At 41.2% G+C, this 19,651-nt stretch overlaps 1 protein-coding gene across 1 annotated transcript; it reads right to left on the reverse strand.

The window, feature by feature from the left end:
* Positions 1–1,630: 1,630 nt before the first annotated feature.
* Positions 1,631–18,736, reverse strand: pdgfba (platelet-derived growth factor beta polypeptide a). The gene is made up of 7 exons (XM_062432021.1): positions 17,860–18,736; positions 9,722–9,824; positions 7,773–7,838; positions 7,417–7,613; positions 5,102–6,251; positions 3,340–3,475; positions 1,631–2,650 (listed from the first exon to the last, which is right to left on the reverse strand). Exons 1-6 carry the CDS (start codon positions 17,929–17,931, stop codon positions 3,348–3,350), a joined length of 1,716 nt encoding a protein of 571 aa, XP_062288005.1. The 5' UTR covers positions 17,932–18,736; the 3' UTR covers positions 1,631–2,650; positions 3,340–3,347.
* Positions 18,737–19,651: the final 915 nt, after the last annotated feature.

Raw genomic sequence — 19,651 nt, forward strand, 5'->3', positions numbered from 1 at the left:
CAAGTACATGGATATGTGGCTTACTGTAAAGTACACAGGCCAACAGTCAGTAGTAGTGAAAAAATTTGGTTGTGCAGTTGTGTTTCATTCATTCATGTTGTATTGTCCATGTTTGTAACATGAATCAAATGAAAATCATGTGTGTCACGAGACTGTTTGTTTTTTCAACCTGATGGGCTGCTTTTTTTAAATTATGGATCGATGCGAGAAGACTCTTAATCAATGTGGTCACTGATTTTGAAAGATAACAAGCATGCACCTCTTCATCCATACTCCTCATCTGGTGCTCAAAAACACAAATGTTTACTTCCTGTTGCCTTGTTTCATTCAAGAAACACATCTGCCTCATTGTTTGCAAAAGTGGTATCGGATATAAATCATCTTCTTCCTGTTATTTCTTCCTTCTCCTTCTCCTTAGCTGTAACTTTTATGCAGCCAAAGCTTGTGAGCATGATCTCACCATTAGGATTTTTTTTCTTTCTCATGCCATCTATTTCACTGTGTCTAAAAACTGCACCCTCTGGCATGACTTGTGAGTGTGCTGGCCACTGCCGTATCAAATGGCCTTTGAGAAGGCTCCTTTGTTTATATTTTCAGTTTTTAACAATTTTGCATCAATTTCTCCTTGTGTTTTTAATTTTATGAAAGACAGAGTAACATTGCACTGCTTTAAAAAAAAAAATAGAAAAGAAAAAAAAGATGCAGTACATTCACAGTATTTGATTGCTAAAAAAAAGCTGTGATTTTTTTTTTAGAAGTCTAACCATTCCTTCAAATTGAACTACATGAATTTCACTAAAATCTCAAGTTTGTTGGAGTTTTAGGCAGCAACAATAATTTGTATGTGCAGATTGGCCATATACATGCAGTGTTAAAGTATGTGTGTGTTTGTTTGTGTTTATGTACCTCAAGGCCTGGTAAAGTACACGCTGAGTCATCACTCTCAAAGAAGATAATCTGCTGACGGTTTTAGCTTTGTAGGGGAAACCCCGTTACACAACAGAATGACATTTAAACTGCCTCTCTTCTTCTTAAATTATCTTTGTGACTGGCTATGTCCCACTCTCTCTACTTTTATAGTTTATCTCATTATAATCCAGTTCATGGAAACATGTCACCACAATGCTTTTTTTTTTCTTTTTTGGGTCACTTCTGTGACAGTCTTTTTTTCTCCTTCGCACTTGCCTGTGATGTTTCAGCTTACTCCACCTCTAACTGCGCCTTAACCCTCTTTCTCTCTCTCCTTCACTGTCGTTTATCTTCTGTCCATTCCTGGACTCACACCCCCCCTCTCCCTCGTCTCTCTTTCACCATACGATACTTCTCTGTTGACGTGTCCGTCGACTAGTTGCTATAGCAACCAGACATTTCTGCTGACCCCTGCCTTGCCTAGCGTGACAGAGCTGCAGGACATGCAGTCATAGGGCAAAGATTAGCAGATGACTTTACTGTATGAGTGCATTTATACAACTAAACACACATGCACATGCACTGTAAATGCACATGCACGCATATGCATGTAGCCATTAACATAAAATGACATGATATATGATATATACGTGTACATGCACACATACAGAATCTATTACAGACTGAATCACAAGCAGATGACTGTAAACGATTTGTATTTGTTGAACATTTTTATTTTATATTAAAAATAACATTCATTAACAGTGTACAACCAATAATTATAATCTGCAACAATAATTACACTTGAGAACTGGAGGACTTCATATCGTCCTTTTAAATAAGTTAAGAAATAAAGTTTTTTTCTTTTTTCCCCCAGAAATCATTCTCTAAAAGCATTTATACATACAGTGTTGGCTATAACTGGCTCACAGCGATCTCTAAAAGCCAGGTCTTTAAGACTTGTTTTAATGTGGATATTCATAGCATGTTATCTAGGCAGGCATTTGGTTGTTATTCCATTTGATCTGGCAGTAGAACAATATGAGTAGGTTATCAATATTTTCCAGTACGTTAAGCTACAGTACACCATAGAGCACATTTCTAAAGTCAATGTAGTATGATCAGTGAATGGCTACTCCAGTGTTAGATACAGATTTGCAGAATAACAGTAATGTTTGGCATTAAGGTCTGAGCTGCACTTTTCAGTTTCCAGTAATCGTCCCAATGTAGAAATCTAGTTCTCCATATCTCCAGTCTCACTCTCAAGTCAACTTGAGCTCCATATTATGACTTACAAGTCCAAGTCATAATCATGTTCACCAATCAGTAGTTGAGGTGGAAGTCAAAAGTGTTCAAGCAGCCAATCAATGGCTGTCAAAGAGACCACCAGTCTAGCCTTGGGCATCTGATTGACGTCCATCGATCCACAGTAATGGGACTTGTGGTTCATACATATGAATTCCAGTGTTTAGTGTGGCAAATATCCTCCAGTCCAAGGAGTTTATAAGATTACACTCATATTATATCCATGAAGTTGGACAATCGGCGAAAGCCAAACAACATCCGGTCCTCATGAGTGGAGCGGAAGAGGTGATTTGTGCAACTGTCTGTTGAAAACAGCAGCAGTGTCCACCAGGTGTATCGGGTCTTTCCACAGTGAAAAATCCCATTATTCCAGTATCTCCATATCCCTTTGGAGCAGTTTGTTTGGCCTCAAGCTTTTGGTTAGCTTTACAGCTTCCTGTCAGAGAAAGAGAGATTTGTATACATGTTATTTTTCATTTTTTGTCCACATTGACAAATGACTAAATTCTATAGCATGTTACATCTTTCCTCATTCTCTACTCCCAGTGCTTTCATTATTTTCCTTGTCTTAGTGTAATGCCTGTAATGTCTTATTACAAATATCACATTCAAACTTATTGACAACTACTGTAAAGTATCTTTATACTATTATGCACACAATAAATGTGTGTGTGTGCATTTTTTTTGTTCTAAATTGAGGATAGCCACAAAAAGATAAATAAATGTATATTTTTTGCATTCAGTCACAAAGTTTGACAGCAAGATAAAAGCTTTTTGTTTGATCCTGGTATCCAACCTGATCTTGGACTCAGTTTATCATTTCATTGCCGAGGTAAATACTTTAGACAGCTGTAACATCATTCAGGGGTTGGTGATGTTTTTCTTAGTTTCATTTCACTGGTAATAAAATTTAAAATAATATGTTGACCTCTAGAAGGTTTGAGACTCAGCTACATACCAGTGTCCCTGCAGCTTGGTAGAGATTCAAAGGATCAAAGATGCCTCAGCAGGACTTATTTTAATCATCATCCTTCAGATGAAAGTAAACTCCCTCCCTCTGTCTATGTATGCCCCCCTAATGCCTCAGGTTACCAAACCAAATGTATCATCTCTCCCTCCTCTCACCTGCAGCTCTACATGATCATGGCTCTCATGGCTGCTTTGCTGATGCGTTTGCGGTGTTTCCTCCTGCGGCGAGGCGAGGCCGGTCGGAACGGAGCCTGACGGGCTGACAGTGACACAGGAGCCGCAGTAGAGACGACTGGGAGAAAGAGAGAGAGAGAGAGAGAGAGAAAGGGACACAGTGAATACAAATATAAACACCAAATGAGAACCATGTTTGCTCTGATAAATGCCTATCAGTATTTAATATATCACCTGCTTGGATCCTGATATTTTAAGTGTGAGTCATACTTTCTCACATTACTATAAAAATCCAATCAGAGCTGTGCAAGATTAACAAATGACATCATCGATCAATTGTTTAAACAGCTTGAACCAGGTTAATGTTCAACAAAAAAAGCTGAAAGTACTCTGACATAATTACACTGCTATGGAAAGTCTTACAGAGGATGTCAGGGTGGATGGAGGGCCAAACAAAGCATTTCACTTTAACACCGGAGCCTGGGGCTTGTGTCCCATCTGATAGCGACAACCCAAAGTACTTTTAGTTGTCTAAACAACAAATGGCTGGTACAAATCATCAACAAATGCTGGACCTGGCATGGATTGTTTTGGAATACAGTCAGAAACTAATTTGGTATGAGAACTTGATATAATCCTATAAAGACCATAAACACACAGCAAACACAGAGAAAACAATAAAACAAATGAATAACCTGAACAACAATTTCATCATGAAATGAACTGAATATAGCACTGCTGAAGAATAAAACAGGGCGTGGAGCTCTCGTAGTGGCTCTGACTGTACTCCGAAGGGCAACTGATAACCTTGAAGCCTGTGTAACAAAGCCTGCGGGTTTCTGTCAAACATGAAGCAATGGGAAGTCCAGTTCTCTGAGGGGGGTCCGGGAAGAATAGCAGGACACATGTGGGCATGTTGTTTAGTCATACATGTGTAGTGAGCTGTTTCCTGCCTGAGAAACTCTCACACTGATTCTCTACTACATTAGAAACTGGAATTACAATGCATGCCCTAGCACACAGACACTGGATATAGATCCTTATATCTGTCCTGCATTAGATTTGACATTGGCAGCAGAGGTAATACAAGTCCCTCACTCCTGCATTGATGTAACCTGCATGGCTTGAAGTGACAGTAGTGCATCTAGTTTTCTTATTCTGAAATACCGCTTCACCGCTTTTACACATATAGATCACGTTACTTGTCATGAGTGGTGCTAGTTAAGCTGTGAAAACATTTGTATAATATCTTTTTGTTCTGTGGCTCTGAAGGGGAGATTTCTTAAGCCTGAGAAAATGCCGAAGTGATGTCATCAAGGTTATCTCAGACCTCAAATGTTGTACAGAAAGTATTTATTACTAACTTATGATGTGGGTGTTTACTCAGGCAGGGTCGAACAAAAGATGCTATTCAGTTGTGGGTTATGAGAAATGTAGCTCAAAAGAACACTATCTTTTGAGCTAGACCCATATTAGTGACTACAAGTTGTGATATTTTAGCCTCTGCTTCATTTTGAATATTCTTTTTTTTTAAAAGTCTGTGCATTATTAGACTCCAAAACAACAACAACAAAATTAAGAGCAAAGCTGAATCAGTGGAGTGCTCCTTTAACAGCTTCAAGGCCCAGTCATTTCATTTATAGGTATACATGCAATGAGAAAGTGACCACAGACCTAACCAACTAACTTTCATTTACACTAACACACACACACTGTCACACACACATACACACATGACTAGTACCTGTTTTAAATGTGGTTGGCTTTGGTCTTTGCTGAGGATGATGTGGATGAAGATGAGTCTGTGGGTCTGGTTCCCTCTGTACCATCTCCAGAAGTTTCAGCCTCCTCTCCTCTTCTGTTAAATGACCGTCCCCACTGGTCACTTTAGAGTCTTTTTTCTGTCCCTGATTGGCCAGCTCCGCCCCGGCCGAGTCCCCGCTATTGGCTGACCCGCTTTCCTCCCTCTCGTTCCCTTGTTTATGACTAGCTGTTTCAGTCTTCGTCTGTTTTTGATTTGTGACCTCTATATTTTTTTGGCTGGTCACTGAGTCTTTCTGTTTGGTGGGTTCAGGAGAGGTGGGGTTTTGTTCTAATTTGGGCGACTGGGTTGGTTTAACAAGTGCAGAGGCGCTGTCTGATTGGGGAGTATTGAGGTGATAATCCTCTGATCCTCCGCGGTTATATGGCTGAAACGGCGTCTGATGATTGGGCTGTTGGTGATGATATTTCTGCTGATGCTGTAACAACTGCTGCTGCCTCTGTGCATGATCGGGATGATGCACGCCACTGCCGCTGTTTGCTACGCCCACGCTGCCCTCCTCCCTGCTCCCTTCATATCCGCTCCCTTGCCCAACCGGCTGAGCACCTGCCTTAATACTGTGCTCCCCCCTCGCTTCAGATGGCCAGCTGCTGACCGGCCTGAGCACCCCAGTAATTGGCTGGTGCACCCCCGCCTGCACGTGCGTTGGTGCCTGGTGCACCCTAGGTTGCGTCCAGTGCACCAGCTGGGTGTAGCTCCCCTGCTGCCACTGCCTCGCCACCGGCTCACGCTCCTCAGTGCGGTAGTGCTGCTGGTTGTGCTTCAGGTCGTCGTGGCGATGGAGGTCAGCCTTGGAGGTGTGAGTCTTGGTTGGAGCAGGATGGGCGGTCCGTGGGAGGTGGGAGGACGGGGGAGGCTGCTGTGGTGGAGGTGGAGGAGGAGGAGGGGGGTTGGGGTTGCTCTGAGCTGTGGTGTGAGAGATGGGAACACTGGAGGAGGAAGAGGACGAAGAAGATGAAGAAGACGAGGAGGACGATGAAGAAGCTTGACACCTGCAGCTGACGTGGTCTTCCACCGAGATGATGGCTTTGTCGTAGTGGACTTTCCTGTTTATGTACTGGATCTTAAACACCTTGAAAAGAGGCAGATACAAACCAGGAAAATGTTAAACACATAAAAACAAGAAACTCCATTAAACTGTTCTGTTTGACTAAACTAAACATACAGTAGCTGCTCATGTGCAGTGAGGCATGTTATGCAACACATAGCAAAGCTACCAGAGATATATCCAGGCAAGCTAATCATTTCAACAAAATTTGGTGGTTCATGCCAAGACTTCCCAAGCTGTGTCATTTCCTAAAAATAGATATGTCAGCATACCTGTTCAAAGTTCAAAGTTATATCATGCATGGATTCAGGTTCTGCATGTCATCCTGCAACATCATGCAATTCATCACTTGATGCAATGAAATGAAACTACAACCCAAAGCCTTTTGGAGACTCAGAGTCTTTGTGTTCCTCTGACCTGACTGTCAAAATGTATGAAAAGTTGACATTTTAATATGAATATTTTACTGGATTCAATATGCAGCGATGGATAAATAGATATTACATAAAACTGATGTTAATTTTATTTATTTAAGATGAATTTGGTAGGGACAGTACACATCCATCAACATTTAAGTTCACACCACAATGTACAGCAATGAACTGTGTGTCAGTCTGTATCAGAAACGACTCTTCACATGAATAGAACAAAAAACTCAATTACTCATCTTGATAGTTTTTTAATTATAATTTGCTCTGAATCATAAAAGGAGCAGAAGCTCTATGTAAAGTTAATAAACTTTGCCTTCCAGCACCCCTAAAAGGCAAGCTCACTGATTAACATGATTTTTTTTTTACAAGGCTTCATGTGCCTGACTTTTTCTTACCCAGCAGTGTTAACAAATTACATTTTAAAACTTTGGAAAGAGCCAGGTTAGTTGTTTTTTTCTTCTTTATGCTAAAATAAGTTGGCTCACGCTACGCATTTACCAATATGATCATATCATTATGATATAATTCTAGTGAAAATCTATATATGTCAAGTAATACTGCAAATAAACAGGAAACTAAAAATAAAGCATGACGAATGACTCTAGATTTAGTTGCCAAAGGGGAAGTTTACCAGCATTTATATTTCATATAGTACGTTGCTAATTTAATTTTAGTCATCGCCACAGAGAGGAAATGCCCCACAGTTATTTCTAAACCATGACATCGTTTTTGTTATGGTAACTGTATGCACTGTGTACCTGTAGGTATCTGCTGGAGGTGACAGTGGGGACGCACTGCAGCAGCCTGCTGTTGCAGCAGCCCGAACATCGTTGCACCTCCACGCAGAGCGGCCACAGCAGGAAGTTGGCGTTACGGCGGTCCAGCATGGACCTCGTCACCTCCATCACCTCGGTCCTAACTTTACACGCCGCCTGCTGAGCTTGCGGTGCATCCACTGGTGGAGGAAGTGAGAGAGAAATAATGAGAATAAGAGGGGGATTTTTTTAGTAAGAATAGCATAAAATGTGATACGAGATGCAGATGGAAGAAAGAGGTGATAGAAAAAGACACAAAATGCAGAGAGGAAGAGACACAAATAGACGTGGAAACCTACCAAGACTTCTAGTGTATCGGCCGTGGGTGTGGTTTGTGAGAATATCATGCTCGTCTTCTTCCTCTTCTATAGAAAAAGAGGAGGAAGGAGGTGAGATATAAAGGGAGAGAAGGAGACAAAAACACAAACATTGAGTTAAGATAAGTCGACTTGATATTTTCCAGCTTTTATATTAAAACAAGGCAACATAGTGCCAGCCCTTTTCAAGCGATGACAGAAATCTGTAAAACATGTGAGGCTGTAAGGGCTCATTGTTCAGAGCACAAAGGAAACCATTTTTTCTCCTCCCCTAAAACAATTAGGCTATTTTCTGCCTTCAATTTGTCTCCCCGCCGTCAAGAAATACTGTTGAGAAGCGATATGAATCGTTAAATATAGCTCATGTGTAGATGTGTTACTGTGTGTGTTTGCACTCTCACATATGTCGTCACACTGTAGCCCCTTAGTCCTAATTATATCCCTGGTGTAGATTGCTTTTGGTCACTGTCCATGTGTGTGTGTGTGTGTGTGTGTGTGTGTGTGTGTGTGTGTGTGTGTGTGTGTGTGTGTGTGTGTGTGTGTGTGTGTGTGTGTTAGTGTCTTGTTTGGTTGCCTGTTAACCATAATTAACTGCCTGGTACAGAAAGAGAACAGTTTCTTATTTTTCTAAGAAACTGCTTTCTAAATTTATCCGTGCAATTATCTGCGTGTAAATGTTTTGTAAGACTGATTTCTTTCTTCCCCTTTCATGTGCAAACATGTGACCCATTTAATTCTGTTAAAGCCAGAAGGCCAATCAGAATCAGCGTACACCGTCTGCATGCTGATGCTGATATAATAGTGATATATTAAAGCTTTCTTTTTCCCACATGGTGCTCAAAGTTTAGATGGTCATTGTCTTATTTGCATGGTGATAAAGCCACTGTGCATCCCCTCCCACCCAGAAATTAACCCATGGCTGCAGGGGGGAATGGACGTCAAATGGAAGAAACAAACTGAACTGAAAACCCAAAAATTGACGTGAAGCAACAAAATCTGAATTGAAAAACAAACATAAGATGTATGAAATTAATCTTTTGTTTACACCAACAACACCAAAATTCAACTCAGGCCTTTGCTAAACTCGCTATAACTCTATAGACTAAAACTGATGCTGAAACAGTTCACAGGCTTCAGTGAAAGAGAAAAGTTAATTCCAGATAAAAACACGCACTTTGAGTCACTTCCTCGTGCCCCGTTTCAGAGCATCCTTCCCTCTCTTGGTTCCTCTCTGTGGTTGCTTGTTATGTCACTGTTTTTATTTATGCATTATGGAATGATCAAAGGATTGTCTATTAATATATGTATGTGTGACTTGGTTTCTCCGAAGGATAAGATTTAATTAATATTTCACCCGCCGAGCTGCGTGCGCACTTGTGTCTGTGACTGTGTGTACGAGTTTGTTTGGACTGTGGAGGCATAGAGGAGGGGAAGGTGGTCTGTTTCTGTCACACAAACACACAGATTCATATTTCAAAACCTGCAGGAATCCAGCGCAGGAGAACAATGCGGTGACCTTGTGCTGTAAGTTTCTCTCTCTGTCGCTCTCTCTCTCTCTCTCTCTCTGTCTCTCTCTGTGTCTCAGTTTGTCCAACACACACCCAGCAAGGTCACTCTTGGTCTCTATCTCTCTTTCTCTCTCTCTCTCTCATCAAGCTGGCTCATCAGTTTTGCTGCTGTCGAGTAAATATTGTCTTAACATGGTGCTTGGCATGAACACTGATACTCTCTCTGTCTCTCTTTCACTGCATTCCTATGTCTTCAGGCCTCTGTAGACACACCCACACGCTTACCTCCTCCGTGTCTGCGTTATTAGAGTGCTGTGTGTGTGTGCATGCCTGTCTGTGTGTGTGTGTGTGTGTGTGTGTGTGTGTGTGTGTGTGTGTGTGTGTGTGTGTGTGTGTGTGTGTGTGTGTTGTGGTCATTAGTACCTATTGCATTAGTCTCCTGCTGCAGCAACAGCTTGAGGTCATCCACAGAGGAGATGGGAGAGTTCCTCACCAGGTCGACCAGCGACGTAGGGAGCGGATCGCCCTGTACAAACACACAAGAGATGGTTGTGAGGTATGCCAACAAAGATTTGGATGTTAGATTATTTTAAATTCAGGAGTTAGTTCCTCAGAAATCCACATTTCTACACCTGATCAGGCATAACAGACTGACAAAGCCTGCCATAAGTGGGCCAACAAATGCAGCCCTTTTCTGGCTGAATCTCAACACAACCAATCGTTGAAGTTCATCCATTTACAAGTCTCGAGGATCAATAGAGAAAGAGTGAGTATGAGTGAGAGAAAAGTGTCATATTGTAGACCAACAGAAAGAGGTACAGAAAAAGAGAAACATGCTGATGTATAATATCTCATTCCCTCATCTCCAGTCAACACTCGCTCCAGTTTCACTTCCTCCTGCAGAGGAAATGATGGTTGTGATGGTGTTTGTTGCTGCTGTTGTCACTCTCCCTGTCTGTTTACCCACAAACACTGTAGTTGCTCCCAGTGTAACAAAGGAAATTAGCCTCCCTATTTCTCTTGTTTAACACTACAGCACCAAAATATCAAGTAGTTCCAGGATTTGTTCTTAAATGTCAAGGAAAGTTGTACAACGCTAAAACATGTAGTCCTTACAATGTTATGTATGTAATTGAATTACCACTGAAGACAAGAAGATGAATGTGATATTTAATGAAATTTTAATGAACGTCATTCCAGGATTTTATTATGGATTGTGGCTGTCTTTAAGGAAAGACTCCTGCGGTTCCTTTATCAAGATCAAAGACTGATTACTCAGTGTTCTATGTCACATTTTGCTTTGGTTGGCTGTAAGTCGATAGTATCTCAGAGCAGTTGGAACAACATTTGATACAGCCACATGCCAGAAAGATGCCAAAACAAATTAAGCAGTGTTAAGAATATGAGATGAAAATATTTAAGATAACTCCCTGAGATACCAGCAGAGAAAATGTAAAGATATTTATCTTCTCGCTGTTTTTTTAATGATACAAAATGTACGACTGTGTTTATACCGTGTTTATAGAATCTACAAGTAAACATGTCGCCTCCACTAATGGTGTAGCAGGGCACACTCCCAAATTATGGGGATAAAACGGGTCTGTGTAAACATGGCTGCTCAGAGGAATTACGCAGTGTTTTCTTTGCCTTTTTATCAAAGTTGTGTAGAAACGTGTGATATTCTAACAGTATGTGTCAGGGCTCGTCTACTCCTCTTACTCCTCTTGAGGCTTTATGAGCCATATTCATGAATACAAATGTCCCAGCACTGTGGATGCTCCTATAAAGTTTGATATGTAAGGCTTGCACTCTATTGATTGACATGAGTTAGCATTAAAATGATAAGGAGTCAGTTTTCTGGTACGTGCATGTAATTTGTATTTTGCCTGTTTTCCTCATTCAACTCAACATCTACAGCATCTATGATACCAAACCCAAACTCCTCCTATTCTCTAACATTCAACACAGGTTTCTACCTCAATCACTCATCCTGATGTGATACCACGAACCATAGTTACTGTTTATCTTGTGTGGGTTGCGCTACAGGTTGACCTCAACTGAACTCATTTTGCCTAGGCTGTTACACTGACATTAATCTTTGAAAGGTAAATCGAGGTATAAAGAGGTATAAAGCGGAGCGTGATGACAAGAAGTAGGTGAGGATGAGATTAAAGAGATCTGCAGCACCTGCATTCAATACTGTATTAAAAAAACCTTAAAGAGCTACTCAACAGTCTAAAATAAGGGAAGAAACATCTTAGTATAATGTAAAGGACAGTTTCATTGTCTTATGTTGTTACTAATACTTAAAAAGATTTTACAAGCTACATAACAGCTTTTCTGGGAGAAGAGACACTGATGCAGCACATTTTTTGTCATGAAGGTACCAAGAATATCACACAGTAGTAAAAGTTTCTCAACTATTTTGGATGCTTTCTTAATGTACAAACTTTGACTTTAAGTGCATTTCTGGCTCCATCAGTTGTAGTGTGACTTGATGAATGTCCTTTATTAACATTTTCTACAGTTCAGTTCATTTTCCATCTATCTTTCTCTCACTCTCCCTCTCTTTCCCTCTCTCTGTCTGCTTTGTGGGCGGTGGCGGCGGCGGCTCAGGACACCTGGATGACTTTCACGAGCCATTGGCTGACCTAGTTGAGCAAACACACACACATATACACACGCACACTCGCCCCCACTTTTCCAGTTCACATACAGATGCTTAACCACTTAACTGTCTGCCCAATTTGTCCAGTGAGCCTCACACACACACACACACACACACACACACACACACACACACACACACACACAGTCTCTCTCTCTCTCTGTCTGACACACACAGTCTCTCTCTCTCTGTCTCACACACACACACACACACACACACACACACACACACACACACACACACACACACACACACACACACACACACACACACACACACACACACACACGGACAGTTTTCTCTGTAAGTGACAAGCTATCATTACAATGACAGTGTTAATCACAAACATACATGCTCAAACACACACACACAGATTAGAGAGTGGAAATAGACAGAGACAGGCAGGAAATAGCGCTTCATGGCCAAACAACAAACCACTGGTTAAAAAAAGGCCATGAAGTGGACAACAAGCTAATAATAGCAATTTTAGCAAAGGACCTAAATTAACCAGAGTGGGCATGACTCAAGTTCCTTATTTGCCATCTAACACACACACACACACACACACACACACACACACACGCATGCATGCATACACACAAAAATAGCACTATCTCATTGTTTTTCAGTTTTCTATGAAGTCCGTACATGCCTTTTCTTGTCATTTTTCATATTTTAGATTGCATGAATGTTTATCTGAGTTCATGGGTCAAGAAGATCGTCAGATCATAAGATGGCATGATCTAAAAGCAGGTCGTACACTCACTCAACGAAAACATAACACACACACACACACAGAGAGCACGGGGCCTTAGAGGAAGCCTGCAAGGCAAAGGGATTGTATGGAATGTTTGAGGAGAAAGGTGAGGTGTAATGGAATGTAATTATGGGGCCAGCTGACGGCACGCACACACACATACACACAAATACACACACACACAAACATGCAATCAAACAAAAAAGTAAACACACACACGCACACACATAAAACCACTGAATCAGAAAGTGTATGATGAGTGACTCAAAATCAGTCGCGCTGTCTCACCACATGCCTTCCACTAACAGAGATATGGCAAATGGCCAACATACTGTCGCATAAATTCAATAGACACACAGTACTCAGTGGGTACTCTCTCTCTTACACACACGCATACATGCCAGCAGACAGACTACCCCACCCCCCGTTAGCTGCGGACATGAAGGTACAGATGATGGATGGATTGATGACAGAGGAGAAGAGCATGAGACAGAGGAGAGAAGAAAGGATAGCAGTTTGAGGGCTGGATAAACTGTTACGACAACTATTTGATCATCACATTAACAAGTTACTACAGCTCTGATGTTAGAGCCCCTCCAGCAAAGCAGCAAACCCTCAGAAATGCTCTAAAAACCCGCCAGAATTCTTATGCAGGTGTATCATTAACTGCAATCTGAATTTCCACAGTGAACTAGAGCTGAAATGATTATTCCATTAGTTATTTAGCAGAAATTAAATCTGTAAATATTTTAATAATTAATAAATTAAAGTCACTTAAAGCAAAAAATCTCCACTTAAAGCTTCTAAATTTTGAGGATCTGCTGCTTTTATTTGTGTTTTGACAGTAAACTGCATATCATTGGACTGTTAGTCAAACAAAACAAGCAAATTAGATGGGATCACCTTGGGCTCACAGAGAGTATGCTGCACCTTTTTTCGATAGTTTACAGACCTAACCAATCAATTAATAAATTGCAGTAGTGCAACATTACAATCTACAAATGGTTTCCGCTCACCGTGTTAAAATCTTGTCCACCTGTACAAATTTTTAAACTGATGCTCAATCAAAAAAGTACTAAAAAAGGTGAATTAACAACAGTCCTTTGAGTAACTAGTTAGTATTACACGCTAGCTGATACTGTTAGCTGTACGACTGCAGCTGCTTTAAAGTAAAAATCTTCCAGCTGCGAGTTGAGTTCGCTGGACTGCTTTAAGTGTGAAGCAGATGCAGCTGAGTTAGCCTTGGGTGCTGTCTCACTGCGTGATCAAAGGACTAGTGTGCAGGATTGACTCGCATCTAGCGGTGAGGTTGCAGTTTGCAAACAACTAAATACCTATTCCCTTCCAAGCACGAAGGAGAACTTACACTGGCTGTAAAACACATGAAAAGGCCCTCTTTAGAGCCACTGTTTGTCCATTCTGGGCTATTGTAGAAACATGGCGGTGCAACATGGCAGCCTCTGTGGAAGGGAACCTGCTCCATATGTAGATATAAAGGGCTCAATCAAAAGTAACAGAAGCACAATGATTCTTATTTTCAGGCGATTGCACACTAATGGAAACATACTTCTCTTTACCTCTAGATGCCACTACAGTTTGCACACTGCACCTTTAAAGTTAGTCTAAATTTAATTTATATTTGCAGTTTTTTGTGCTTTCTTCACATAATTTTTATTCTTGCTGTTACTAAGCGTTACAGAAAGAAGAAAACAAGTTAATATTATATTGATTCCAGCAGTCATTTTAATTTGGGGTCTACATTAGCAGCATGTACAAGCAAAGACACAATCACATACACACTGCATACATTTTGGATTTACCCCATCTCACTTCATCAACACAATATCTAAAAGGTTTGACACAAATTGCACATTTTCTCCTCTTCTATATATTGATTCTAACATAATGTTTATATCTCTAACCTTTTCCCTGATGAGTTCACCTACTATGATCCTTTAAAACATTTTGTAACTGTGACTTTTCTCATTCGTTGTTGCTATTCATCTTATTTCCAACTATCCATGACTCTACGTGTAGATTTTTCCTGTAATACTGCACCACTCAGGGCTTACAAACAAATACTCTTATGTGCCACTGCGCTTTTCCATCTGACACACATGCACGCACAGAGGCACAACCCCCCCCCTCACCCCCCGACACACACACACAAACACGAGCACATATGTCCACTGACACATGTGCAGTTACACCCGGTCATGCACCCAGATGTGCATCCACACACACACACATACAAATACACACACTGCTACACGGCACACAAAGTCTGTGAAATCCCTGGCAGATTAGTTGTTGTTCTTATGTAAAATGGATCAAGCCAGGCAGCAGCAAATCATCCAAGCTAGCCCTCAGAGACAATAGTCAGACAACAACCTGTTCAAAGGCCACCAATCAGCTATGTGTGTGTGTGAGTGTCACTGTGAGTGTTACTGTTGATGTAACAGTTGTGATTTGAACAGCAGATGATAAAGGAATTGCGATATGACCTGGTGCATGAGTGCATTTGTGTTTCCATCTGACTCCACTCCTGTTTAAATGGATTTAAAAATGAACCGTAACAACTCTGTGCATGTGCGTGTGTGTGTGTGCGTGTGTGACAATATATTGTATAAGCAGCTACGTTTGATTGGATTGCTCATAGACAAAGAAGCAACCCAGTAAATCAAAAATGATCTTTCCCTCATAAGTGATGATAATATTTTCTGCAGGTACTAATCACTTCAGCCTCAGTGAACCTGTAGTGACTTTGCTGAATAATCTGTGTGTGTGTGCGTGTGACTGCGCCTATGTGACTGGGTGACGGTGCAAACTGAAGTATTTTCCACAGACAGATGTGGCAGACCTAAGACGTCAAAGATGTCTCCATTTTTTCCATCGCTGGACTAAACATTGTGACAAGATAAGGATTAAAGTGTCACAGAGTCTGGGTTGGACACACGTCAACCTGATGCCACCTCACACTCAGATCACATGGCAGTTTAGTGATCATTTGAACAGGAAAAAAAAGTCAGATGCCTAAAGAGATCCATAAGCTGTACTCATCATGCACATGATATGGAGCATGCTAATAGTTTCAGTGATTATCCAATATTAAAGGGTCGCAGGCTTAACCCCAATAACAGCCAGTTTCCACCCAATCACCAAAGTACCCTTCTGCCAAGCATGGAGCCTCTTTCTGATAAAGCTCATTGAAATCTGTGGAGTTTTGCAGCTTTTACTGTCTGAATTATGATATTCTGAATGTCAAGTATCAGGATGCTGTGAATTTGACGAGGACATGCTGTGAGAATCCTGCTTTGTTACCATGATATAAAGTGGTAATTAACAAAAGTGCAAAAAGCTAAATGTGCAACGGAGCACATGTGTTCACAAACAAAGGTTAACTGGTTCTGCCTTTGCAAACTGGCGTCACATCGATGGAAAAGAAAGAGAAACATTTACATGTTCAACCATTAAAGCCACAAATCAGCAAAAGCAGAAGTGGTGTGCCAAGGCCGAGTGTAAAAAATGTGAAACACTGCAGAATGTGGATCGCATCCATCCAGACCTTCACCACCACAGAGGTGGGGCATCAGAAAATGCTCAGAGATGTCTTCGGCTTCGGAAACATCAACAATATTTTGTGATATTTCCTTTAGATGTGAGGACAGCTCGCTATGCAACAAGCTATCACTGTTTTACACAGATCATCTGACAGCTCATCCACATGACTGAACAGTGTTGGAGAGAGAACACGACCAAATGAAGGAGGGGAGCAGGACTTCTGAAACATTTTGATGCCTCAGGAAAAAGTTACATATTTAAGCTTTTGAAAATTTGAGCATGTGAAATGTTTAATATACATGTGAAGATTATGTGGTGAAGTAGAATCGGCATGAGTAAAACCCAAGTAGTTGCACATCCATTCAAAATGATGCTGTCTGGACATTTCGACCAGTTTTTATATGACAGATTGCCATAGGGGTTATGTGCAGACTCTTTCTTCTCTATTGTAATGTTTATTTGAATACCTGAAAGCTTGTGTTTACTGGCTGCCAGCTGAAGAAACAGGTGTTTGAATAAGTTAACAACTCAAACAGCACTGGAGGAATGCATTAAAGAGAAAATGATTTCAGCAGTTAAGTGACAACAGGACCTCGTTTTTTTTGGTGTGACCGTGACAACAGCAGCTGGGCTGACGGATGGATTCTGGCTCAAGCTTCGTACTGTAGGTTATCTCCTGCTGCTGGGCCATGAGCCAAGGCCCTGCCTCACCCTCTCTCTGCCTCTCTCTCTATGACTCTGTGAGTCTTGCATGCAACACTGGCAGAATCACGCATGAAAAGGAACCACAGAGACTGGATGCACACACACAACAGTGCATTGTTTCATTTTTTTCACCTAATAATTAAATAAATTAAACTGTTACAGAAAACATTCATCAGAGGACGATGATGATGATGATGATGATGGTGGTGGTGGTGGTGGTGGTGGTGGTGACAATGTAGCCAATGCTCCATACAAGTGAAGAAAAAACCTCACCAGTCAAGGTCTAATCTTGTCTCATGTATCCAAGTCAGAAAATGAACTCATCCTTTTCTCCTGTTCAGTTTGTTGGATATCAGAGCTACTCGTTTTCAGTATAATGACAAGATAAGAGCAGGGATCCTAGTAAAATAATACGATAAGGAGAGACCAACAACCCCTCAATCAAGAGCATTTAGATGGTAACTTAATGGCCCCAATATAATGATCTTTCTGTGTGAGCCTGTATCACTCAAACTGATATCCCCTTCGAAATTAGGTTGTGCCAAGGATGTAACGAACCTTATGGGGAGCTTAATAGAGTTGACACAGATATAAATCTCTTTAAATTGCTCGCTATGAATCACAATGGACAAAAGTTGCCTGAAAAGAGCATAAAAATGCATGTCTGATACTTAACTCTATTTTCTGGTGGTCTTATAGTGATGACCACATCTGTAATTACTACAACATAATGAATCATTTAGCCTAAAATCTGTCACTAAGTAGGCCTACAACTCTGCATTTGTGTATGACAGTAATCCAATTTAGTTTGGTTAGTATCACCTTTCACTAGAGGTCAAAATCTGTTAACCGGTACATCACCGGTCTTACCTCAGCGCTGCCAAGCCGCAGACGGGCCGCTGAAAGCGCAGCCAGTAGCAGCAGCAGGACCCAGGATCTCATGTTGCCGCCCAGCCTGAAGAGCCGCAAGCGACCGGCTGGGCATTTAGCACCTCGGTGTCCAATCCCCCGGCAGCACCGAGCCTCGTCCCGGTGTTGTTGTGAGCTGCCCGCTTGTGCAAGGCACGCACTGTTATATATCCCAAATGTGTCACTGCCTATGTGCGCCGCTTGTCCAAATGTTTGCTCACGCTGACTCACACGCAGGCTAGACGTCTGAATCTGTCTATACTCGTGTTTTGAAAACTCTCAAAAGGAGACGTCAAGGGTACTCTAGGACAGGTGCGTAATGCAAGGTGTTATGATACACGAAAGCTTCAGCCACTCAGTTCCTATTATATCAATCTGCGGTGTAAGAGACAGTCCCAATAAGCTCCTGCTGCGAATCCAAAAACGTCTCCAAATGTATAATTAAAGATAAATTGACATGTGTCCACTCTTCAGTCAAAGCTCCACTCAAAGATGATCAGACTCCGAGCTCTGGTCCTTAAATCGCAGTCAAATTGTTCAACAATGCAGCAGTCTCCTCATAAGTGACACCCCTCATCTCCAAAGATCCGTGCGTAAAAGTTGGTTCACCCTCGAATGCGTAATTCTCTGGACGCTCAACTGTCAAAATTCAGATTATTCTCACTACAGCGCGATTCACTTGACTGGAAATATGGATTTTTTATCTTAAGCGTGTCTCTATTCTCATGCACCTCCCTGTCGGTCTCTCTGTTCTCTCTCTTGGCGTTTCTCCGTTTTCAGCCTCCCTGGATCAGGTTGTTCTCGCCTCACGCGCTTCTGCTCTCTGGTTGCGTCTTGAGCGGTGGGCAGCTTTTGCAAATAGCAGCAGGGCCTCTCCTCCTGAAGTTTTAGCGCGTCAAGTTTGAGATATCCACAACGACGACGGAAACGGGGCGACCATACTTTCAAAATAAAATAATATAATCGCTTTGTTAAAGTCTGTTTTATGGCATCAGCAGAGATATTAGATATGTGTGATGAATAAATACATCTGATGATAATAATAACAAGTAATTATACTAAATGGACTTAGTTTAAATCTTTACTTAAGAGGAAAAAGTACTGTAAAAGTAGCTCTTAGTATAAGTTGTAAAAGTCATGTTGTATGTGTGAAAAGATAATAACAGTACTCCAGTTTATCGCCTACTGCTCCTCAGATATTTGAGTATTTTCTCCTTGGTTTGTGTAGTTTGGTTTCAGCAATGACATAGACAATCCGAGTGACTGTGGGGTTTTACTTTGAAAGTTCGAGACCGGAAGTCTTAAATAATGTGGCTGTGGTCCTCAAGTTTGCTTCAGGGGCCCTGTTCCTCACCTCATGAAGGCAGGGTTTACCACCACCTTATTAGGAGCAAGCAGACCTGGGAGTCTGCTGGTGCTCTTAAAGGGAAAGTTTGGTGGCGTCATATCAGAGCAGTGATTCCCAACCTGTATGTCTTGTGACCCCATAAAATACACATTAGATTATAATGAAAGAGGAGTTATTTTGTTTTCATTTTAATAACTTTTACAGGCTTTTTAGAGGAGATAAAATACACTAATTATCTTTTTTGTGTCAGAAATGTTCTTTTTTGTTTTGTTCCTATTGTCCTATCATCTCATGACCCCTTAGATTAATCCAACAACCCCTTGTTAGGGTCTCCACCCTTAGATTGAGAACCACTGTATTAGAGGATTACTAATCTCTGCTTTATAAAGATGAAATAAACTCATA

Source organism: Scomber scombrus, chromosome 2 (genome assembly GCF_963691925.1).
Source record: "Scomber scombrus chromosome 2, fScoSco1.1, whole genome shotgun sequence".
NCBI lineage: Eukaryota > Metazoa > Chordata > Actinopteri > Scombriformes > Scombridae > Scomber > Scomber scombrus.